The following is a 26,735-nucleotide window of genomic DNA, read 5'->3' as shown; positions in this document are numbered from 1 at the left end:
GTGTATTTGATCATACTGTTCTGTAGGATAGTTTCATATACTATAGGTGCTATTCTAGTTTGTATTTATAAATTTACATGTACTGTTAGTGAGATCCATGATGTGCAGTAACTGACAGAATGCTGTCAATGTACAAACATATGCATACTGTACTGACAGCAGAATCTGTTGCTGTGCTGTGCTCTGACAGACAGAATACTACACTGTCAGTGATGTTTTTCAGCCTAGTTATTCAATCCATTGGCTGTCTTTCCATAAAGATATGTAATGAATCTGCTGTAACTCTGGCAGTACATGTTGATGTGTGCATCAAAGGAAAAGGAAAGCAGATTTAACACTCGCCCCAGCACATTGTTTATAATCAGTAGCTGTTAGTGTTAGCTTGTTTATAACCCGTAGCTGTTAGTGTTAGCTTTTTAGTGTGTGGTATTAAATAGCTTTTCGTAATCTAAAGATGTTAATTTCAACACTTTTACATGTCATGTGGAGAAATTATTAAGAGAAGAAAATAATTTGAAATGTTTTGAAATCCTTAATTGGACCCAGCATGCCATGCACTTTGACAACTTTTAAACAGCAGGTCTGTTACTATCTTCCATTTAAAAATTCTTAAAATATATCCATTAAATTCCAAGATCTTAGGCTGCATTCTGTGACAGAAAACACTGCACTTGAGAAGTTGCAATAAGATATCTTTTATATACACTCTACCACAAACCATGTATTATACTGTAAGGTTTAAAACTATGTGTGTGTAAAATAATATGAAGGGGGTCTGTGTATATGTTTACATGTAAAATAATATGAAGGGGGTCTGTGTATATGTTTACATGTAAAATAATATGAAGGGGGTCTGTGTATATGTTTACATGTAAATGGCAGCAGTGTTTAGTGATGTTCCAATCATCAATTATATTTGAAAACTGATCAGTTTGGCACTACCGATGTGATGATCGATTATAAAAAGCCATAATTGATTGTTGCGGAAAATGTTAACTGTAACTGTTCCTCTAGTTTAGATGATAGCATTGTTGTAGGCCTAAATATGTTAGGGTTGTTGTTTATTTTGATGTGTACATAAAGAAAACTGATATTAAATAGTTATTTAAAGGTAAAATTGGTGATCTGTAGGATCTATCACATGACAACAGATGTGCAGTGAGCACTTTTATTTAAATCCTTCTTATGTTCATATGATTCTAACCGATTATGTAATCTAAACCTAGTAAAGCTAGTTTGTCATCCCATAACAAATGATTTCGAACCAATTTTTTTTTTTAAAGACAGACATATACATACATTTATCATACAATATCTTACATTTTCAGTGCAATCAAAGTATGTGATATTTTTTAGATCACGTACTTTAAGAATTTGATAACTTTGATAGATGTAAATTAGTCAAGGTCTCGGCACTAGGTTTATTGACATTTAAGCAAACGTACTTGGGTGACACTCCATGATTGACGTATGCATTCATAGTCATCAAATAAAAACATTTCAATGGCAATTTGACACTGAAAGCTGTCCAGCGTTTAGAAAACAAAAAAACGTTAGGCATAACTTTATTTTGATGTAAGGACATCCAAAATGACGTCATTCGAGTTTGATGCCATTTCCATTCAAAAATACACCGTGCCACATATTCTTACGTCATTTGAATATCTAGTAATGGCAGACTGGAATTAAAGTTGCATGTACAGTTTACAAAAACACGTTGTATTAAGCTTGAGCTTCTATGAAAAAGAGATTATTACCCTCGTGTATTTCAGTATCGTCAATATCATATATTAGGAATAAAAATAATATATTATGCTCACCAGAGGCTCGCATAATACAATTTTTATTCCTAATATATGATATTGACGATACCGAAAAACACTCTGGTAATAACCTCTATTTAATTGTCAAATCTGAATGGCACATGTTTTGCACAGTGCCAAAAAAGTTCTGTTTACACACTGTTAAAACCAAAGTCACACTGTCAAGGATCGTCTGGCCGGATTCACGGTGGATGAAAACCTCACAAATGACCCTGGATAGTGGTCTATCCGCAGTCCCCCATGGATGCACCATGGTTTAATTACAGTTTTCGATGGATAAACCAATGATTATTAAGGATAGGGGGTTAGTTGACAACGGGGAGTGCTGTGGGTCGCTATAGATCGTTGAGGATCGGTACAGGTTAGTACGGACCACAACGGATTGTCGCGAATGATACCGGATCGTATCCTTGGCTAACCTTGCATCCTGATCCTTGATAGTGTGACCGAGGCTGTGATATGGCACTCTATGCAGGGTTATTATGTATTAGTAAGGGTTAGAACGGTTTAGTAAGGATTGGTACGGGTTTAGTACAGGTTAGTAAGGATAAGAATGGATTTCCATTCGTAGTAGTTTTTTGAGTACGTTAAAAAACCCAGTACGGATTGTAACCACACCTACGTATGATCAAGGATCCAACACGGATTACTAGGGATAATCCCCGATTGAATCCGTAGTAATCCGGGATGGCCGTCCTTGAGAGTGTGACCATAGCATAACGGAGCAAGGGTTTCCATATTGTGAGGTCATATTGTAAGAGACCCTGTATTAGGAAGTTGTACTTTTCTAGTGTTGGTGGCGAGATAAACAATGGCTGGGGAATTGTTATCATTTAACTGTGAAGTCTCACAATTAGCACTGTGTTAAGTTCTTTGACCTGAGATCAAACATGATACTTAATTATCAGACCAGATTACTGTGTGTACTTCATGTTTTATGTATTCCTGTAGTTTAAAACATAATAGAATCAGTGTTCACTTGGTCTCTTTGGTGTTAAGTTGTGTGAGAATCTAAGGAGTTGTTCTTTGTAATCCTTTGTTTGATGATTTTGGATATATGTCATGGTTTGTCCGATCCATTTAGGGCTGGCCTTGTCTGTAGGGATGTACAGAGACCCATCAATGGCACACAGAGAGCGTGGCACCACTGACATCTTATACTCCCCAATCAACTCCTCTAATTTTGGCACCAGGTCGGGTCTGCTTCCTTGGATGATCAGAAATCGACCTAGCAGCTCACGTTCCTCTCGCAACTTGACGACTTTATCACCCAGGCGAACTTTCGTTTTCGCCATCCAGTTCAAGAACGTCTTCAGTTTGAGTTTTTTCATAGGATCCCATACTGAAAGTGTTGACATCGGCAACAATCTGTCGTGAATGAAGTGTTCAAATCGCTGATGTCCCTCCTCTGTTAAATACAGAATGTCGTCCTTCGCATCTGCTGGTATAAGAGCTGATGAAACTAGGTTCTTCAAAGGAGACTTAACTTTAAAAGGATTCCCAGCACAGTGCAACTCGATGGAGTGATGGAGCTTCAGTGCATTGGCTCTTAATCTTACTGTTACACTACCTGAGAGCTGGTAGTGTTCACTTCGCTTTGAAGATTTGGAGGCTTGATTGATTGATTGATTTCAACTTATTTTCGTGCTTATATCCAATTAAGGTTCAAGCACGATGTCCTGGGCACACACCTCAGCTCTCTGGGCTGTCTGTCCAGGACAGTGGGTTAGTTGTTAGTTGGTTAGTGGTTAGTGGTTAGTGAGAGAGAAGAGGGTGTAGTGGCCTTACACCTACCCATTGAGCCCTTAAGAACTCACTCTGGGTTGGAGCCGGTACCGGGCTGCGAACCCTGTACCTACCAGCCTGTAGTCCGATGGCTTAACCACTGTGCCATCGAGGCCGGTTGGAGGCTTGAGGGAAGCTGTGTAGATAATTCTTCACTATATGTGCGAGATGGTGTGTTGTGGTAACAAGGCGGTCCAAAGCAGCTTCGTCTTGACTTAATCCAACTATGCCACCATGGCACTTCAACCCCTTAATCTCTTGCTCGAGGGTCTGAGCAGTATATAGGTGAGTGAAAGGAACTTCTGATTTTGTCACAACCAAATCTCCTGACTTCAGTGCTTCCCAGGTAGCTGGATCATCTCATCAGGCGAGTGTAGTTGAGGTCGTGGGCGAAGAAATACTTGATTAGGTTCTCTAATGCACCCAAGTACCCTTCCCAGTCACCCGAGCGGCAGGCATTCATAAGATTCAAGAGGCTTTCCACCTGTTCGACGTACTGCAATAGAAATTGGGCGAGCTTGTTATATTATTTTTATTGTTTACATTTTGTGTCCCTGGTGTATTATCATGCACTAAAAATGATTGTGATACACTTTTTCTATTTGAATTAATTTTCATTATGCTTTATTGTAGACTCCATGAGGTATTATTATGTTGCCAATTTTGTCTGTGATGTTGATAAATTTGTGTGCAATTTTGAATATTAGTTTTTACTTACATTGAAATTAAGCATGCATACACTTTTACACAACTTAAAATGCCAGATAAATTCACAGAACAGTATAAAGAAGCATCATGCTTAAGCTTACGTACCCTTATCATGGCTATCTATTAACAGGATAGTCTGATCGCAAAAAGGAATGCACCAATCGGTTTCTCGTTCCTGAAAACCCAGAAAAAGAGGTACTACATGTATAGGTTTATCGCTACCGTGATAACGACCTTGATTTCGCTGATGTCCTAAACCGGAAGTCAGTGATGGGCACTTCCGGTAGCTTCGAAATTATGATAAATAGACTCGGCATCAGCTAGAACCCCTAAAACGACCCTAAGATCACCAAAATCAGTTCATTATTGGTGGAGATAGAAATTAAGTAAGTCGCTGGGGGGTCGGGGGTCTGAAAATTTGAACCCCATCATTTTCCAATAGTTTGACCCCAAATGAACCTAAGCAAGCAAAAAAATCAATTTCAGCAATAAAATCCTATAGGAACAGTATACGTGACATGTCATACCACACTATACAAGCAATATATAAGACATTTGAACACTAAAGCCTGAGTTCACACTGAGACATTTTTATATGCAAGGGTCAGGAATTGTTTTTGTGAAGGTGAAGGTTTATTTTTGCATGAAGATAAAGTTTGTTTTGTTTGCTGACACCACTAGAGCACATTGATTTATTAATCATTGTATGGCTATTGGATCTGAAACATTTTGTAATTTTAACAGAAACCCACTAAATGTTTCCATTAGCAGCAAGGGATCTTTTATATGCACCATCTCACAGACAGGGTAGCACACACCATGGCCTTTAATATACCAGTCATGGTGTACTGACTGGAATGAGAAATGGCTCAATGGGCCACCGATGGAGATCGACCCTAGACCGACTGCACATCAGACGAGTGCTTGCTATGTTCAGGGTTTGACAAATGCACTAGCCCTCGGCCCTGGCTAGTGAATATTTAGTCTGGGCTAGTGGAAGTCAACAGTATTACTATAAAACATAGAGCACTAGCAAAGTTTCTGTGAAGGCTAGTGACTTACTCAAACATTAAATTTGGTTGAATACTGGCTATGTCCAAGACAGACCTTTATACTGGTACACATATATGCATGTAGACAGGAATGGCAGTCTGTCTGATGATATATTAAGTTAATTGCCCGGCATCTCAGTTCCTGTCAGGAGTGAGTCTCTATAAATCAGCTACTGCACCTGCTGGCTGCCATGTGTGCCTCTGTTTTGTTTGGCCATTAAACAAGGGCTTTGATTAAGTCTTAATTGTTGTTAGTTATATACACAAACCGTGGGAGGCTGTCTAAACCAGATCTGCTGACTATCCTTTTAGCTGGATTTGGAATTTATAATGGAAAAACCAAGCTTAGAAATATTTAGCTTATTTATGTTCCTATATGCTAGCTTAGTTCCGGGTTCTTGTAATTAACTAAATATTTTCTCTGAATATGACCTTTTAGTTTGTATTGAGTGTTCACTGTTTATTATGTTACAGAGTAGAAGGCCAGGTTTTTGTCTGTAGACAGAAAGCTCATCTATGGCAATTTTATGCCTACCTACAGCAATTTTAAACCAGTCACTTTTGCAACAAATAAACACAAAATTAAAAACCAAAAGTTATCTTTTCAAATGATGGCAAAAAAAAATCATATTTCAGCTATAGCAACTGACATCAGTGCCACTGTTCAAGCCACGGGAGGCTGCTTATTCAAAGAAAGTGGCTATATTGAGCACCTTTCTAATCAGTGTAATTAATACTGTATGTAATCGGTAAAACATAGCTGGAATGGACGTTCCAATAGCTGATGAAATTCACTGGTTGGCAGCTGATATTGACACATCTGTGTACTGATTCTCAAAGGTCATTGGTTTATTTTCTCTTCCAGTCAGTGTTCCACATCATCTAAGTCTGTGATAAGTTACGTCCTTTCTGTAATGAAGTGCATTTCTTAAATACCCGTTGGCGAGAACATGATTCATTATTTATGATAACACACACCAATAACAAAGCTCGAGATAAGTGAAAAGCTGTCCATTTTTTAGACCTACATCTAGCAGGTAAAATAGGAATTCGCCTGCAGAAACCACCCAAAAATCACAGGACATTTTTCAAAAGACACATTTTTGCACGATTATCTGAACTGCTAGCTTAAGATTCTGTTATATTTTAATTTCATAATGGTCTAAAATATATCACAGAGATCCTCGTTTTTGAAACCACATGCTGTCATATTTTCAGACGGTCATATTGTTTTCTTAGCAGGACATATTTCTGTTGGACAGTTATTTTGTAAACATAACAGCAGGCCATATTGTACTTCCTATTAGGAGCCCTTCAATAACACACATGATATTGATTTAAAGATATAAAATTGGCTGCTCCTAGGTGATGACCTGGTCACCACAGCTAAACCATCCAATGAAAAAAAGCATGATTGAAATTGATTGCTCTGTAACATATACATGTAAGTTAACCTAAATTGCTTTTGCAATATAATAAGTTGGAAAAGATGTTCAAGTTTATTTTAGATCTAGTTTTTGAGGATATGTAAGAAATATAATACTACATTTGTGTCCGTTAGATACCATTTATCTTACAACTCACGTTTGCTCATTAGATATATTTTTAAACAAGTTGTAAGAGAAATATAGATATATTTTTAAACAAGTCTAACTACCACTTATTTAGTATTCTTAATATAAGACTCATTGCTGCTTATTCGATACATGTACTATAACATACAGAATAGTATGCCCTAGCAGTGGGCTGTTTTCTCACTTCTCTAGATCTAGACCAGATGTTAATTCCAAGCTGGTTTATTGTACAATGTGCTGGGGTGTTGTTCAATATAAATATCTAGTTTTGTATTATTAATTTTCATAATTACATTTGAACTAGTAACCATTCATTTGCTCACCCAGATGGTCTCCACTTTGAAAACCATGCCAGAGATATACTGCTCATTTTGTATTTGATAAATATTTTATGTGTACCTTACTGTACTGTACAGTGACTAACAAGCCATGTGTTTGATTTCCACTAGCAGCTGATCCATTTGGAGGGGGCATGTTTATTGCTTTACACCCAGTGGCAAGTATTGAAGCATCTCTCTGTTGATATTACTTTTTATCCACATCCCACCACTCACCTTGGCTCAGCATTTTTGACAGGCAATACAAATTCACCTTGCTTGCTAGCATTCTAGAAGACCCCAGGTAATGGCAGGTTGAAACAATTTGTGTTATATTATATCCAAATTGTTTCAAGCTCTCAGAGAGGCACTTGTGGAAAACTCTTGAGACTTTTCACTTGGAAGGAAGAAATGTTTTATTTGAGGACACACTCAACACATTTTAATTATGGTTATATGGCATCGGAGATATGGTTAAGGACCACACAGATAATGAGTTAGGAAACCCAGCTATGGGCCAGGTATTCTTTCCGATTAACAGCAAGGGATCTTTTATATGTAGCATCCCTCAGACAGGATAGTATGTACCATGGCCTACCATGGTCTTGGTTATACCAGTTTTGGAGCACTTGCTGGAATTAGAAATAAGCAATGGGCTCACAAACGGGGATCGATCCTAGACAGAATGTGCATCAAGCAAACGCTTTATCACTGAGCCATGTCCCACTATCTATTCACTTAGAGACCGGCCTCGGTGGTGTCGTGGTAGGCCATCGGTCTACAGGCTGGTAGGTACTGGGTTCGGATCCCAGTCGAGGCATGAGATTTTTAATCCAGATACTGACTCCAAACCCTGAGTGAGTGCTCCGCAAGGCTCAATGGGTAGGTGTAAACCACTTGCACCGACCAGTGATCCATAACTGGTTCAACAAAGGCCATGGTTTGTGCTATCCTGCCTGTGGGAAGCGCAAATAAAAGATACCTTGCTGCTAATCGGAAGAGTAGCCCATATAGTGGCGACAGCGGGTTTCCTCTCAAAATCTGTGTGGTCCTTAACCATATGTCTGACGCCATATAACCGTAAATAAAATGTGTTGAGTGCGTCGTTAAATAAAACATTTCTTTCTTTCTATTCACTTAGAGAAACATTCGTCAGTGTTGGTCAGTGACATATACACTGGTACTTTGATAGTGATCAACAAACGCTTTATCACTGAGCCATGTCCCACTTATCTATTCACTTAGAGAAACATTCGTCAGTGGTGGTCAGTGACATATACTCTGGTACTTTGATATTGATCAACAAACGCTTTATCACTGAGCCATGTCCCACTTATCTATTCACTTAGAGAAACATTCATCAGTGGTGGTCAGTGACATATACTCTGGTACTTTGATATTGATCAACAAACGCTTTATCATTGAGCCATGTCCCACTTATCTATTCACTTAGAGAAACATTCGTCAGTGGTGGTCAGTGACATATACACTGGTACTTTGATATTGATCAACAAACGCATTATCACTGAGCCATGTCCCACTTATCTATTCACTTAAAGAAACATTCGTCAGTGGTGGTCAGTGACATATACTCTGGTACTTTGATATTGATCAACAAACGCTTCATCACTGAGCCATGTCCCACTTATCTATTCACTTAGAGAAACATTCATCAGTGGTGGTCAGTTACATATACACTGGTACTTTGATATTGATCAACAAACGCTTCATCACTGAGCCATGTCCCACTTATCTATTCACTTAGAGAAACATTCGTCAGTGGTGGTCAGTGACATATACACTGGTACTTTGATATTGATCAACAAACGCTTCATCACTGAGCCATGTCCCACTTATCTATTCACTTAGAGAAACATTCGTCAGTGGTGGTCAGTGACATATACACTGGTACTTTGATATTGATCAACAAACGCTTTATCACTGAGCCATGTCCCACTTATCTATTCACTTAGAGAAACATTCGTCAGTGGTGGTCAGTGACATATACTCTGGTACTTTGATATTGATCAACAAAATGGTTTATGACTGGTTCATTAATATTACTATTTTTTGTAGCAGTCCCTGTGGTCTCATGGTGTAGACCATTTGGACCTCACATAATTGTTGTGGGACTCAAGCTCAAAATGTTTATATACCTTTTGAATGGCGAACATTAATAATATTTTCAGCACGATATTTTGTTGGTACCTGCACCTTCAGAGGCACGAACTGTTGCAAACAGGTTAATTGAGGTCAACGCTCTCTTTCAAGAAAGTCATTGTTTGTTGGGCCAACGAAAATACATGTGTTTGTGCTTGTGTAGTAGTAGCAGCAGCAGTAGCCACCGAGATAGATATTTATGTCCTGCATGATGAGGTGTAACATTGTACAATCTCGGTATTCTGGCATCTCCATTCCTCGGCAAGTACCATGTCATTACAAACGACTTACGCGGTTCTTCGCATTACCACCGTATGTATATACAAGTACAGCTAATAATTAATTACATGCACATGGTTTATGAAGCGGCGCGTGTGTGTGTGTCGGCAACACCATGGAAAGAAGCATACCATATTTGCTTTGATGACTATAATTGTACAAGCATGTGGTACAAATACTTTACTTGTTGTCGTGTAATTATATCCTGTATGATCATGTAACCAAGGAAACCTATAGAAGATTTTTCTAAAAAATTAGCCATCAGGTTCGAGTAATGGATCTGATATACGATGCTAAAATAATACTACTACTATAGTGAAACCAGTCTTAACTGGATCATGCTGGGGACCGTGTCCCAGACCTAATATTTATCTCATTTATACAGGAAAGTTCGGGACCATGAGACTTGGCCGGTTTTGACAGGACTCTGGTTTGTTCAAGGTCTGGTTTAGACCGTTTTTTACTGTGACTGCCAGTGAGTGCAGGGTACAGTATCTGCATAAACTGTTGTTCTGTTTACGTGTTGGTTTTGCGATGTTAAAATCACATGAACTGACAGTGGGTTATGTAATAAACTGTTATATTAAAAAAATTAAAGTTGCAAACTTATGATATCCAGAATTTTATTGGATCGTATTAAAAATATATAAAAAAATTTAATGATACTCTCTTCTGGCACAATCATCAGTTTGTTTAAAATACATTTTTAATGTCTTTATCTTATGGAACCATAGTACAGCTGAGATTAAGTAACTCGTCGGGTATGCAAATATAATTCATGTAATCAAACAATCAGTTACCTAAATAAAACTCACATGGACTGACTTCCAGTCTGTTAACCTTTTCTTGTCTGGACCATATCTTGCATACAGATGCATACAGGACCATGAAACCTCACATGTAGGAACAACTTGGGATGGCGGTGTAGCGTACTATTACTAGGTCACTGTGACCTACCTTTCACTGTCTACCGCACATAACAGTAAATCCTTGTCCAGACCATATTTTGCATACAGATGTATCGACCATCAAACCTCACATGTAGGAACAATATGGGATGGTGGTTGGTCCAAAACAAACTGTTTATCCATCCCATTGCAAAAATTTCACATAATTAGAATTGAATCATACCCATAACATATTCATTAATATCTATGGTTTTCCAATGAACTCCTGACGGGTGTATCATGTACCTCACCGGTACTCTTGTTAAATATAAAAAATGCATTCCATGGTATTAGAAATACCAGAATGACCAGAACCACTTTGGATGTATGGAAATGGATAATCTAAACAATTGAAATACAAGTAATGTCTGATTTCAATGATAAAATGATAATATAAAAAGTGATAAAATTATAATATATAAAAAGTGATTAAATAATAATATAAAAAGTGATAAAATGATAATATAAAAAGTGATAAAATGATAATATAAAATGTGATAAAATGATGATATAAAAAGGGGGCGGGACGTAGCCCAGTGGTAAAGCACTCGCCTGATGCATGGTTGTTAGTGGGCACATTGGAGTATTTCTTGTTGCAGCCAGTGCATATCAAATGCTGTGGTATGTGCTATCCTGTCTATTGGATACATATAAAAGATCCCTTGGCAGTTGATACTAATGGAAAAAATAGTTGTTTTCCTTTCTAAGACTATTATCTATATGTCAAAATTACCAAATGTTCGACCTCAATTGATGATGATTAATAAATCAATGTGCTCTATAACAGTGTGCATTGTTAAACAAAACAAATTTTAACTTTTTAACTTTAACTGTATTAAATTAAAATGGCATGATTGGTTGTGTTTTGCAGGCAGCCTTCAGCCGAGAGAAGTTGAGCCGGCTGTGGAACGAACTGGTCAAGGATGGTGAGGTGGCCACCTCGAGCAAAGACGGCATCCTTAACAGTGCTGGCGCACTTGCTAAGAAAGGTGAGTTCCCTCTCAGCAAACCAAAGACGGCATCCTTAACAGTGCTGGTGCACTTGCTAAGAAAGGTGAGTTCCCTCTCAGCAAACCAAAGACGGCATCCTTAACAGTGCTGGTGCACTTGCTAAGAAAGGTGAGTTCCCTCTCAGCAAACCAAAGACGGCATCCTTAACAGTGCTGGTGCACTTGCTAAGAAAGGTGAGTTCCCTCTCAGCAAACCAAAGACGGCATCCTTAACAGTGCTGGTGCACTTGCTAAGAAAGGTGAGTTCCCTCTCAGCAAACCAAAGACGGCATCCTTAACAGTGCTGGTGCACTTGCTAAGAAAGGTGAGTTCCCTCTCAGCAAACCAAAGACGGCATCCTTAACAGTGCTGGTGCACTTGCTAAGAAAGGTGAGTTCCCTCTCAGCAAACCAAAGACGGCATCCTTAACAGTGCTGGTGCACTTGCTAAGAAAGGTGAGTTACCTCTCAGCAAACCAAGTCTGAACTGGATTGGTAACAACTACTATAATTTACTCTCCTTTCTTTAATTACTATTAGATTTTCTCCACATTTTGTCCAAAAATAAATAATGAAAAAAACATTACAATGACATGGATTCCATATATTAGACTGAAACCATATGACCTATATCGACTTCGCTAAGATCTCCTGAGCAAAAAACATGCAATTTTACAACATCTGCCATTTTGCTTTTTTATCTAATTCTCTTCAAGACAAGAGGGTTGAGGGGTGGAAATCTCTGAAGTGTGTGACATACTTAATCTGACATCATACCTTAGTACATGTCATGACATTGTTTGATTACATCATATCGATCTACCCCTCTTGATGACTATTCCATAAAAAGGCATAATTGCAGCCAGAAAAAATTTGCATATGTTTTGTCCTAGGAGATATCAGCAAAGTCAATTTAGGTGACATGGTTATAATCTAGCATGTGGAGTCTGTGTCATTGTAATGATCTGTGTTTGGACAAAGTGTGAGGACAATCTAATGTTAATTGCTGCAGGACTCCACAGACTGTACAAAAAGCAGTTCTGTTCATGCACTAGGATAGGCAAGTTTATTTGGCATAACCAATTTACCATTGATATGTAATAATTTATTGAATGATCATTCTCATTTTTAATGTATGTATGTATGCCCACAAATGACTGTCAGGTCAGATGTCGGGAATTAACATGCAGGGCCAGAAACTGTGCTCACAATGAGAGGGTTGGGGGGAGAGTTAGTAAATAAATAAATTAAAAAAAAAAAAAAAAAACGTTTATACAAATGATTAGATAAAAATACTAATTAATGGTTAAATAAACTTTATTTACAAGGAAGTTAAAAAGTGTTTATACAAAGGGTTAAAAAGGGTTTCTACAAATGATTACATAAAAAGTAGAATATTGACAATAAAATATACTGAACAAAATGGAAAACTTTACAGTTTGAAAATACATTTATGAAAAGGAACTCAGCCATTCATCAAATTTTAGCAAGCGAATTGTTACTACCTTGACACTAGCTTGCCAACAAGCTGATCAGATTGCTTGCGAAACATGTCAGCGCATGTGCCGGGGCAAATTGATGGAAATCATGTTTTGCACTAGCAGAATCGGCATGAATTGCATTTCGCATCCCAAATCGATTGAAACTTGTAGCCTGTCATCACATCACTTGGAAAAACACACTTTCTCTACTGAATTTGTTGCTATTGGAAATGCCGAGACTGTCAAATGAAGAACGAAATCGCACCATAGAGCGTCTAGACGGAGGACAGTCCATGACGGTCGTTGCATGTGCGTTTGGTTGCAGCAGACAAACAATAAATAACCTGAGGACCCGTCTTCATCAAACTGGGTCAGTTGCAGATCGCCCCCGACCAGGTCCTCGGCGTATGACGTCACAGAGGGAGGACCGGTACATCCGTTTACGTCATCTCCGTGACCGCTTTACGACAGCAACTTCCACCAGCAGGGTGCTCCTGGGAGGGAGGGTAACCGCACAGACCATCAGGAACCGACTGTGCACCGCTGGACTGAGAGCCCGAAAGCCATACTTCGGTCCCATTCTTACCCGTTTACATCGTCAACAGCGACTTCTGTGGACGAGATGCCATGTCAGATTCACTCAGAGACAATGGAACAGAGTGGTCTTTAGCGACGAATCCAGATTCACAATGATTTTTGCCTATGGCAGAATAAGGGCATGGCGAAGACGTGGTGAACGTCATGCTCAGTGCTGTGTCAGAGAGGTCGACCGTTTCGGCGGAGGAAGCGTGATGGTGTGGGGAGCATTCACCAGCAATATATGGAAGGTCAAGGCTTGTCGTCACCCAGGGGAACATGACCGCCCAAGTCTACTGCGACCAAGTGCTTAGGCCGGTGCTGGTGCCATTCATCCATAATCATGTGCCTGGGTTGACCTTTCAACATGATAACGCAATCCCCCACACAGCGGCATTAACACAGAACTTTCTTCAAAATGCCGGTATCCCAGTCATGGCTTGGCCAGTCCGATCACCCGACATGAATCCAATTGAACATGTCTGGGATGAGCTCGGAAGACGTGTCAGAAACCGTGTTAACGCGCCTCAGACACTGCAGGCATTGGGATAGGTGCTGGTGGCTGAATGGAGGCGACTTCTGGTTCAGTGTTTCACACGATTGCTGAGATCCATGAGAAGACGGTGTCGGGCAGTTATCCAAGCTCAGGGAGGTCACACGCGATACTGACACAGCATAATGAGTTCATTTGAAATCATGTGAACGTTGATTTGGACCCCCCTTCAACATTCCAAGCCATAACATGTTACACAATTAAACATCGTGATGACATATTGTGTTTTGCTCTTTATCACATTCCTCCCATCGACAAATGTCTGCATTAATGAACATACATATCGTTGTGAGGTTATCAGGGGACAAACAATATGTGTCAAGTTTTCCATTTTGTTCAGTATATGTCTGGTTAATCTGGTATTTATGTCCAGGAGAGTAGACGGGAAGGTCTGCCCCATTTTTAATTCATTTCCCTAGGCCGTCCCATCCACCACCTCCACCATAATGGAAATGTTAAGAATTGGAAAGTGGAGATTAATGAATGATATTTCATTTTTAAGTTATTTTCGTACTTATATCCAATTAAGGTTCAAGCATGCTGTCACAAGCACACACCTTCGCTAACTTGGCTGGTTATCCAAGATGGTGAATAAGTGGTAATTAATGGGAGAGAAGTCAGTGTAGTGGCTTTACATGTACGCCTACCGACCGAGTTGTTAAAACTAATAAAAGTTGCTGTGTGTATGAACCCAGTACCTACCAGCTTCAAGTCTTGATAGCTTGACCACCACCACACCACCAGTCCTAACAATGCATGTTATATTTTAGTTTTCAGTTAAAAAAAAAATGGTAATGCAAATCAAAATAGATTATGTAATCCTTTTCAGGTTATGCACATTTTGTAATTTATGGAGGCCTGGAAAAGTGTTGATCCGTGTTTGTGTCACAGTATTAAAGGATGTTTCAGCCATTTCTGTTGAATCTATGTGGTTTTAATGTGTCCATTACCTGTAGTTACGTACAAATGTTCTGGATTTAACAAACATTTTTGAGAAACATTTTTCTTCTCGGTTTCCTGGTTTTAAGAATTGTTTTCATGTTGGTGGGTTTTTTTGTGTTTTTTTTGCATTTGCCTGGTTCAGATATTTTCTTACAGCTACACCTGTACAGATTTAGAAAAGCAAACATCTGCAAGCACTATCATATAACTTCACAAAAAATCCCACACGTTTTTAGGAAGCTTTGAATTCTTTGATAACAAATAATCAGAAAAAAAATAAGAGAGAGGGAATAAAAATTACGTATCTACAATGTATAAACTCTTGCTATTTTAACCTGACATGTCTGACTTAAAAATGAATAACAATTCTCTATGTGATGTGATATGATCATTTCGTTTTTTACTAAAAATTAAAATCCATGCTGTGAGCTATTCTAACAAAGTTCTAAGTGTAACATATTAACATATAGGTTGTTACTTCTACAGGTAATATATTAATCAGATTTTAGTCCTGGTTTAGGTTTATGAATTCGGTAATAATCCTTGGTTATAAGCAGATATTTGACCCTTAATGTGTTTTTGTACTAAAGAAAACTTTGCTTACAGACACATGGTTTAAACAATAGTTAAAAAGTTAAAAGTTTGTTTTGTTTAATGACACCACTAGAGCACACTAATTTATTAATCATTGCCTGAGAGGTAACCAACTGCATTTTTTTCCCATTAGCATAAGATCTTTTATATGCACCATCCCATAGACATGATAGCACATACCATGACCTTTGATATATCAGTCCAGCCAGTGTTCCGCAACTGGCATATCAAAGGCCATGGTATGTGCTATCCTGTCTATGGGATGGTGCGTATAAAAGATCCCTTGCTGCTAATCAGAAAGACTAGCCCATGAAGTGGCAATAGCGGGTTTCCTCCCTCAGTATCGGTGTGGTCTTTAAACATATGTCTGACGCCATATAACTGAAAATAAAATTTGATGAGTGCGTCGTTAAATAAAGCATTTCCTTCCTTGATATATCAGTTGTGGTGCACTGGTTGGAACGAGAAATAGCCCAATTGACCCACCAAGGGAGATCGATCCCAGACTGACCAATAATTAGGCGAGCGCTTTACCACTGGGCTACGTCCCGCCCCTTAAGCAATAGCATTAACAAATCAAACAGGGCAACAGTGACACGTAGTTTAGATTGTAAGAGAAAAAACCTACAGCTTCCACGTGAATACTCTATTATTAGCAAAGCTTGAATTTTATTTTGTGTAATGGAAAGTACAAGTAATCTCTGCTTTTGACATTTTAATCGGGAAGTAAATGCTGGAATTTATGAAGCCGTTCTCGTCCGCTTGTACTGATATAAACATAACTCTCATTTTGTGTAAATTTAAATTAATAAATGTTTTCTTTTTACTGCAGTATCTCGTAAAATATGTATGCTCAGAGTGAGGGATGGTGGGGGAAATAGTATTTATAAACAATATTTTAATACAATTCATTAAAGATTTTTTAGATAGAATAAATATAACTTTTTGTTTTTAATTATCTCTGAAAGTGAATAAAATAAAAAGTTAAAGCAAAACACAACAGAATGAAAAGTGGCTTACATCGTTTTTATATACATGTTCATGGATAGATATGAAAAATAAAAGGTTTTTTGGAGAAATATAGCTACGGTAATAAATAGAATAACAAACTCATTATGAGTTATCAAATTTATGTCACAAGTGAAATAATTTTTACTTGTCGCGAGCTTTAGTAAATGACAAACTATGAAAATTATTACATGAGGTAAGTTGTAAGTTGTTTATTATTCTCTATCTTATAACTGTTTGTTTAAAAACTTATCCAGCTCGCTTTTACTCATTAGATACATTTTGAAACAACTCACATTGTTTTATGGACGTGCCACTCTGACATATAAAGACTTCACTGAATGTTTTCTCTTTTTTTGTTAACTATTCATGTGTACATTATCGTGTATAGCAACTGTTAACGACATAAACGTGTGTATTTATTGGACATAACACATTTTCATGTATACATTGGGGTATTAATTGATTGCATTCTGTTCCTAGTGCGGACTATCTGTTGTAATAACTCTTGTCTTATCTTATATACATGTAATATCAATCAGAGCAGAAAATGAGGTTGCCGGAAGCCGTTGGTGTATATCAAGTTTCTCTCTGAAGCCTCTGATTTCTCTGGTGGAGTAAGATATCTCTCTCTAATGTTCCGAATAGGATGAGGCTTTGTGAAAGATTAATATTTTTATAAATTGTAGTTTATATCTGTATTCAAACTATTAGGTAATAAATAAAAATATAAGTGATAAATTGGGGAATATATGTGGGTATCTTTGGATTCAGTTGGAGCATTGCTATTAGCTGTGGCTATATGTAGATGATTTTCCTGAGATGTATTGGGTTGTAGGACCAGTCCCTGCCAGTAGACTACAAATGTATTAGTTTATTGCTCGTGTGAGCCTGTAAATCAAAGGCTGTGGTATGTGCCGTGTTCTCTTTGGGGAAAAGTGCATGTAAAAGTTCATGCTCTATTTCAAGGAGTACCTTGTAGGGAGTAGTAGATAAATGCATTACGGTTACCGTAAGTATGACATTTCACCACTACTGATTAAACGGTATGCATCAGATATTGATACACATTTCAAGGAGTACCTTGTAGGGAGCAGTAGATAAATGCATTACGGTTACCGTAAGTATGACATTTCACCACTACTGATTAAACGGTATGCATCAGATATTGATACACATTTCAAGGAGTACCTTGTAGGGAGCAGTAGATAAATGCATTACGGTTACCGTAAGTATGACATTTCACCACTACTGATTAAACGGTATGCATCGGATATTGATACACAGTGGCACTTTCAAGGAGTACCTTGTAGGGGTAGTAGATAAACTTGTCTGACATGCACGATCGAGTGGCACTTGTCTGATGCACGATCGATCTGGGATCAATCAGTGTGCTACAACTGGTGTTGCAATGGCTGTGGTATGTACTATCCTGTCTATGGGATAGTGCATATAAAAGATATCCTGCTGCTAATGAAAAAGAGAAGCCATGGAATGGTGGCAGTGGTTTTCCTCTCATTATCTGTATGGTCCTTAACCATGTTTGACATATAACCATAGATCAAAATTATATTGAGTGTGTTGTTAAATAAAACTCTTCTTTGTTTCTTTCGTGTAATGCTGTATGATTGGATCTGAGTGTTCTTCTCTCAATTTGAAGTGACAGAAGTGAAGCACTGAGGTAGTCTCGGCTCCATGTACCATGTGAATCTAGCAACCTATATCCGTTGAACAGCACAACAGCTAGTATTATGTTCTGTGTTACTGGGTCATAGTACCGAACTGCAGCTTAAACTATCTGCCGGATTAGTGTCAGCTGGAATTGGTCTGTTTACTGACATCACATATTTTTATAGTGCTACCTACTTGCCAAGTAGTGAACATATTGGTATGTTGGTTGGTTCCTTCTAAACAGCAAGATAGATCATCATCATAAACTTTGGTACAATAATGGTGATTGCCATATATATATATATATATAGCTGGTACTAGTAGCCATTCAGTGGGGAGTGTACGTCAAAGCAAAGTAAAAAAAAAAAAAAAAACGTATGATTATTATTTGTTGCTTTTTTGTTGTATTTTGGGGGGGAGGGTCCCCAATGTATTGGTATCTGAACTTTTTAATATTGGTGAACAAATTTAGTACCGTATATTCCCTTTAATAATCACACAGCGATATTAAACATTAAACTGAAGTCCAATTTATCCAAACTATCATATAAATGAATACTACAGACACTGATTTCTATTATCGTCTCAGTATATAGTATGGGTTTTGAAGAGTTACCTTTAATCAACAATTGTGCATTATCAAAAAAAAAGCTGTGACGTCACATGCAGAATTCTTTTGTTGACAAGTATTTTTTATTGATACAAATTAAGCAATGTTTATACTTTGTCAGTTTGCGGTAAGTATAAACAATTAACAATACCATGTAACTAAAAGTACTTTTTCTGTATAGGACTTTTTTAACATACATAAACATCCCTGTATCTCCAAATTTTCACAATTAATTTTACTCACCTGCTGCACAAGACAATTAGACCACCCCTCTATCTATTTGTAAGGACGTCCAAATGAGCGACCAGTCCTTATTTTACATGTACTGCATAAGATTATATTGGGTCAGGATTAAACAACATTCAAGTGCATATTACATCTTAAAATAATATCTATTCAACATAAAATAATAATGGACAAACAAAAAAACTCTGAAGGCTGTCAAATTTACCCCACCCTATCAATGTACAAATATACTACTCAAAAGAATTTAAGGGTCAAAAATTTATAACCAAATAAGTTTCAGAGTGTATTACATTGATGATGTAAACTACACCAAATTTTTTATTTATTGTTCCATATTTACAAAAAAACCCACAAATAAACGTCACTGTATACAAGAAAGTCACATGACATGTTGTCAAAGTTGAAGGTTGTCAAACATGGATTTTACACATTAGAACATTTGTTTAATAGTGTGTGAATCCACCCCTGGCGCGAATACACTCGACACATCGTTGCCTCATGCTGTTGATCAGACGTCTGAAGTCCTCTTGGGGAATGGCCTGCCACTCTGCCATAAGAAGTTGATCCAGATCATGAAGGTTGGCCGGAGGGGCATGGTTATCCCGAACTCTCCTGCCTAATTCGTCCCAGGCGTGCTCTATTGGGGCCAAGTCAGGCGAATATGCTGGCCAATCCATCCTGGTGATACCTTGTTGTCTGAGAAAGTCCATTACCACCCTGGGGCGGTGGGGTCTGGCATTGTCATCCTGCAGAACTGCCCCGCCGCCAATCTGCTGAAGGCCTGGGAGAACCAACGGCCGGATAATCTCATTCAGATAGCGGATTCCATTCAGATTGCCATCCACCACATAGAGGGGGGTCCTGTGGTGGATAGAGATGCCGCCCCACACCATGACGCTGCCACCACCGAACCGGTGACGTTGTCTAACGTTAACGTCAGCGAAGCGCTCCCCAGGACGTCTGTAGACACGAACCCGACCGTTGTTGAACTGGAGACTAAACCTGGACTCATCAGTGAACATCACTCGACCCCACTGAACACGTTGCCACCGCAGATGAAGCGTGCACCGGTGACGTCTGGCCGTTCTGTGACGTGGTAGGAGTGGTGGTCGAACAGCCTGGCGACGGCAGCGTAGATTATTGGCTCTCAGACGATTGCGTATGGTTTGATCAGACACTCGAGTTCCAGTCGCAGTCCACAGATTGTCACGTAATCGGCGTGCAGTGGTTGTGCGTTGACGTAGAGCCATATTGGTGATGTAGCGGTCCTCTCTATTTGTAGTGCTTCGGGGTCTTCCCGAACGTGGACGATTTCGAACAGAATTCGTTGCTTGGTACCGTTGCCACAGTCGGCCAACGACACTCTGACTGACACCAAGTCTCAGAGCAACATTTCTTTGCGTATTGCCATCCTGAAGCCAAGCAATAGCCCTTCCTCGATCTTCGATAGTCAGTTGACGTCGTACCATTGTCGAATTTGGAGTGTGCACCGTACACGAACGCAAGCTCCAATTATACGGAAATTCAGCATTGGGAACATGGAATACACGTGCAAAGCGTGCAAATGAAGCGCTTTGTGAAAAAGCAAGTTATGGGCACTTAGCAGACCTTTCGCTTTCGCCCTAATTTACGTGCATATGTAACCATGTTTTCGCCATTAGAACTAGTCGACAGTGTCAATGACAGTGGATTTTAATTCATTTATGGGTTGCTTAGACCCACTTTCGTCAAAATGGAACAATACCATGCATGACATTATGGTCTAGCTAATATAATTGACATTCAGAAAATAATGTCGAAAATATCGTCTGACCCTTAAATTCTTTTGAGTAGTATAGTTACTATTGCTGCTAGGCTGTGTGGGTTAGATGTGACAATGGGGATAAAATCTCTTTTAATGGTGTTATTTTTGGTGGGTATTATTAATATGGAATTTATAAACCACTAAATATTGTTTCCATTTGTTTCTTGAATATAGTTCATTCAGAAGTTATCAAAATACTGCATCAAAAAGATTAGAATAATCACACTAAATATTTAATTTAATGTTTATATTTTAATCATGTATATATATACATTAGGCTTTATCTCTGTCAATAATAACAAGAAACACATTGTTATTTCTGCACTACGCGAAATTGTTGCTTATCCGCTTCAAAACCCATACCACGATGATACTATTAGTGACGCACAAGTTAATAATAATATAACAGTGCAAGTACTCTTATGATAAATCGTATCCAATGGTTACTTGTGTAATACTGTCTGTGTTGAATAATATGCAGCAGGATGATTAACATCACAAAACATCCACACAAAATACTGTCTTCTAAATGTACTATGTAACATTTTGTTTCGCAAATTGGGTACGGGAACACATTATAATATTATTACCAGGGAAATAAAGAAAGTTAGCAGAAAAGTGCAAAGATAAACCAAAAACAACCTCAAATTGTTTTATCCAAATTTTAAATTTATTTTATTATTTATTTATTATAATTATTTTCTCCTTCTTCTCATTATTTATTGTTTTTGTTTTTGTTGTTATTGTTATTGTTGTTGTGTTATGTCCAGAAGGAATGCTATAGGTACGTGTATACCTGCAGCTTTCTTTGTGGATGTATTCTTTGTCTTGTTATGAAGAGTTATGTATACCTGCAAGTTTCTTTGTGGATGTTTTCTTTGTCTTTTCATGAGGAATTATGTATACCTGCAAGTTTCTTTGTGGATGTATTCTTTGTATTTTCATGAAGAGTTATGTATACCTGTATGTTTCTTTGTGGATGTTTTCTTTGTCTTTTCATGAAGAGTTATGTATACCTGTAAGTTTCTTTGTCTTTTCATGAAGAGTTATGTATACCTGTATGTTTCTTTGTGGATGTTTTCTTTGTCTTTACATGTAGAGTTATGTATACCTGCAGGTTTCTTTGTGGATGTTTTCTTTGTCTTTTCATGAAGAGTTATGTATACCTGCAAGTTTCTTTGTGGATGTATTCTTTGTCTTTTCATGAAGAGTTATGTATACCTGTAAGTTTCTTTGCGGATATATTCTTTGTCTTTTCATGAAGAGTTATGTATACCTGCAAGTTTGTTTGCAGATGGATGTATTTTTTGTCTTTTCATGAAGAGTTATGTATACCCACAACTTTTTTTGCGGATGTATTCTTTGTCTTTTCATGAAGAGTTATGTATACCTGCAAGTTTCTTTGCAGATGTATTTTTTGTCTTTTCATGAAGAGTTATGTATACCTGTAAGTTTCTTTGTGGATGTATTCTTTGTCTTTTCATGAAGAGTTATGTATACCTGTATGTTTCTTTGTGGATGTATTCTTTGTCTTTTCATGAAGATATGTATACCTTATGTTTCTTTGTGGATGTTTTCTTTGTCTTTTCATGAAGAGTTATGTATACCTGCAAGTTTCTTTGTGGATGTATTCTTTGTCTTTTTATGAAGAGTTATCTATACCTGTAAGTTTCTTTGCGGATGTATTCTTTGTCTTTTCATGAAGAGTTATGTATACCTGCAAGTTTGTTTGTGGATGGATGTATTTTTTGTCTTTTCATGAAGAGTTATGTATACCTGTATGTTTCTTTGCGGATGTATTCTTTGTCTTTTCATGAAGAGTTATGTATACCTGTATGTTTCTTTGCAGACGTATTCTTTGTCTTTTCATGAAGAGTTATGTATACCTGTAAGTTTCTTTGTGGATGTTTTCTTTGTCTTTTCATGAAGAGTTATATATGCCTGTAAGTGTTTCACCTTTGAAACTAAAACAATGCTTTCCACTCGTGCTCTTTATGTGGCTCAAATATCTTCCAGCTGTTTGAAACGAAAATGGCTCAATGAATGGCCGATCCATTAGGCTAAACGACTTGGCACTTCGAACACTATTCTTAAATAGGTGACTTGGAAAGGTGTTAGTATATTTAGCAATGTGCATGTTTAACGGAGGAGCCCATTGATTTTGGCAGTCACTGCCTCAATTCATGTGTTGGCAAATAACTGTTTTTAGCACTATCGCACAACTTGTTCAACTTGTTTATGTGTACCGACATAATGTTCATCAAGTTGTTCATTACCAGAATAAAGTAGCTAAATGTATGATAGGAAGTGACAGTAACATGACTACAGCATAATTATTTTGAGATGGAAAAGAAAGATTTTCTTTGTATTTGTTTTGTTTTTTGTTTTGTTTTGGTTTGTTATTGCTTTTGGTTGTTGTTTTTTTGTATTTATACGCCCATCAATGATGGGTCGTATTATGGTATGGTCTTGTCCGTCTGTCTTTCCATTAACTTTTTTTTGTCCGGATCATATCTTGCATACATCAATGCATACAGGACCATCAAACCTCACATGTAGGAACAATTTGGGATGGCGGTGTGTCGCATACTATTACTAGGTCACTGTGATACAAATAAATAAAATAATTCGTCTATATTCTGAACATCGTAGGAAAATCTTGTTTAGCCATTACAGAAGTTAGGACTTTGTTAATCAGACAGCACCTTCTCCAGTGGATACAGTATATGTTTTTTTATTGATGGTTTTTTGGTTTGTTTGTTTTTTCATTATAACTCCAGTACACTGATTTAATCAAAAGCAGCTGTTGAGGATCCAGTATGTACTGGTTCAACAAAGCACCCTCCCCCTGGATCCGCACCTGGCACATGTTATAATATAATGAAATAATAGTTGATAGCTTTTGTGCCATAGTATTAATCTGATCACAACTTTCTGGTAATATGTCTTGGTAGCTATTTTAGAATGAGTCCTCTTCAGCTGTAATCTTATTGATGCTGTTGTGGATACCTTGGGAAAATAGCAGTAATGGTTCTGGCAGAAACAAAGCAGTTTATTTCTATCACATTTCGTGTTTGTTGTTAAGCGGAACCAACTGTTTTAGTACATCCTGCCAACCGCAACATATAGAACGACGGTGATGATGTTGTCATTGGCATCACCAGCCGGTACATGTAGTATTGTCGTAAATGTTTTTATACCGTCAATCACAGGAGATGAGGCGGCAAATTCATGGTATTTGGGGGGCCAGGATGTAGCCCTGTGGTAAAGCCTGATGTGTGGTCAGTCAAGGATTGAATCCCATTTTCTGTTTCTCGTTCCAACCATTGCTCCACAACTGGTGTATCAAAGGCTGTCATGTGTACTATACTATCTACAGGATGCTGCATATAAAAGATCCCTTGCTGCTAATCGGAAAGAGTAGTCCATGTTGCATGGCAACAGTGTGTTTTCTCTCTCATTATCTGTGTGGTCCGACATATACCCAGTAACCATAATTAAAATATGTCAAGTGTGTCATTATATGAAACATTCAGAGACTTCCTTTCTTCCTTCATTGTATTTTTAGCCAAAACATTTGTCTAAAGTTACATTTACAGGGCTTGAACTTGATGACAAATTGTGCTGTGACTGTGATACAAATTGCTGTAGGTCAGGAGCTTTACCAATGGCAGTGTTTTGATGCTAGATTAAAATTATTGCCAATGGTTGAAGGGATAGGTTTTGGTTTTTAATATTCTTGTTATTTGTTGCAAACATTACTGGTTTTGCCATAGGTAACACCAGGGCTTGTAGAATGTTTATAAAATCCACTAGCCATGGGATCAGTGATTTAAAACATTTACTAGCCACAATTAAAAACTCACTAGCCCTACTTTACTTAAAGTTAATACAATTTTACTAAATAATAGTAATAATCAGATATGTCACCTAGAGAGGGTGATAGAGCTTAAAAAACTAACATTGGGGGTTGCGTTGGGGCAGGATATTCATATTTACAAAATAGACTTAACTGCAACATTTGACTTCTTTTTTTTTTTCACTAGCCATCGGGCATGGCAATAGTAGTTATTTATTAGCCCAACATTGAATATCACTAGCCATGGGAGTGGGGCTACCATAATCTAGAAGCTCTGAACACATTCTTACGGTCAGGTCAGGTCATATGTTTTAACATTCTCATTGAGAACAAGCATTTGAAGCACACACCTGTCATGTTCGCAAGTGTTGACTTTCACCGGCTCCTCCGTCCAGGACAGAAAATGTTCTTAAGTTCAAGCAAGTGTTGACTTTCACCGGCTCCTCCGTCCAGGACAGAAAATGTTCTTAAGTTCAAGCAAGTGTTGACTTTCACCGGCTCCTCCGTCCAGGACAGAAAATGTTCTTAAGTTCAAGCAAGTGTTGACTTTCACCGGCTCCTCCGTCCAGGACAGAAAATGTTCTTAAGTTCAAGCAAGTGTTGACTTTCACCGGCTCCTCCGTCCAGGACAGAAAATGTTCTTAAGTTCAAGCAAGTGTTGACTTTCACCGGCTCCTCCGTCCAGGACAGAAAATGTTCTTACGTTCAAGCAAGTGTTGACTTTCACCGGCTCCTCCGTCCAGGACAGAAAATGTTCTTACGTTCAAGCAAGTGTTGACTTTCACCGGCTCCTCCGTCCAGGACAGAAAATGTTCTTACGTTCAAGCAAGTGTTGACTTTCACCGGCTCCTCCGTCCAGGACAGAAAATGTTCTTAAGTTCAAGCAAGTGTTGACTTTCACCGGCTCCTCCGTCCAGGACAGAAAATGTTCTTACGTTCAAGCAAGTGTTGACTTTCACCGGCTCCTCCGTCCAGGACAGAAAATGTTCTTACGTTCAAGCAAGTGTTGACTTTCACCGGCTCCTCCGTCCAGGACAGAAAATGTTCTTACGTTCAAGCAAGTGTTGACTTTCACCGGCTCCTCCGTCCAGGACAGAAAATGTTCTTACGTTCAAGCAAGTGTTGACTTTCACCGGCTCCTCCGTCCAGGACAGAAAATGTTCTTACGTTCAAGCAAGTGTTGACTTTCACCGGCTCCTCCGTCCAGGACAGAAAATGTTCTTAAGTTCAAGCAAGTGTTGACTTTCACCGGCTCCTCCATCCAGGACAGAAAATGTTCTTAAGTTCAAGCAAGTGTTGACTTTCACCGGCTCCTCCGTCCAGGACAGAAAATGTTCTTAAGTTCAAGCAAGTGTTGACTTTCACCGGCTCCTCCGTCCAGGACAGAAAATGTTCTTACGCTCAAGCAAGTGTTGACTTTCACCGGCTCCTCCGTCCAGGACAGAAAATGTTCTTAAGTTCAAGCAAGTGTTGACTTTCACCGGCTCCTCCGTCCAGGACAGAAAATGTTCTTAAGTTCAAGCAAGTGTTGACTTTCACTGGCTCCTCGTCCAGGACAGAAAATGTTCTTAAGTTCAAGCAAGTGTTGACTTTCACTGGCTCCTCCGTCCAGGACAGAAAATGTTCTTACGTTCAAGCAAGTGTTGACTTTCACCGGCTCCTCCGTCCAGGACAGAAAATGTTCTTACGTTCAAGCAAGTGTTGACTTTCACCGGCTCCTCCGTCCAGGACAGAAAATGTTCTTAAGTTCAAGCAAGT

At 38.4% G+C, this 26,735-nt stretch overlaps 1 protein-coding gene across 2 annotated transcripts in view; it reads left to right on the top strand.

The window, feature by feature from the left end:
- The window catches only part of LOC121374060 (E3 ubiquitin-protein ligase HERC2-like), a 150,201-nt gene that overhangs the window by 16,783 nt on the left and 106,683 nt on the right, over positions 1-26,735 (top strand). For both annotated transcript variants that reach the window (XM_041500957.1, XM_041500956.1), the window contains exon 3: positions 11,517-11,634. In XM_041500957.1, the coding sequence (XP_041356891.1) occupies positions 11,517-11,634 (118 nt within the window). The remainder of the gene's footprint in view (positions 1-11,516; positions 11,635-26,735) is intronic.

Source organism: Gigantopelta aegis, chromosome 6 (genome assembly GCF_016097555.1).
Source record: "Gigantopelta aegis isolate Gae_Host chromosome 6, Gae_host_genome, whole genome shotgun sequence".
NCBI lineage: Eukaryota > Metazoa > Mollusca > Gastropoda > Neomphalida > Peltospiridae > Gigantopelta > Gigantopelta aegis.
Note: the sequence above shows the minus strand (reverse complement) of the source record. Positions and strands in the feature narration are given on the sequence as shown.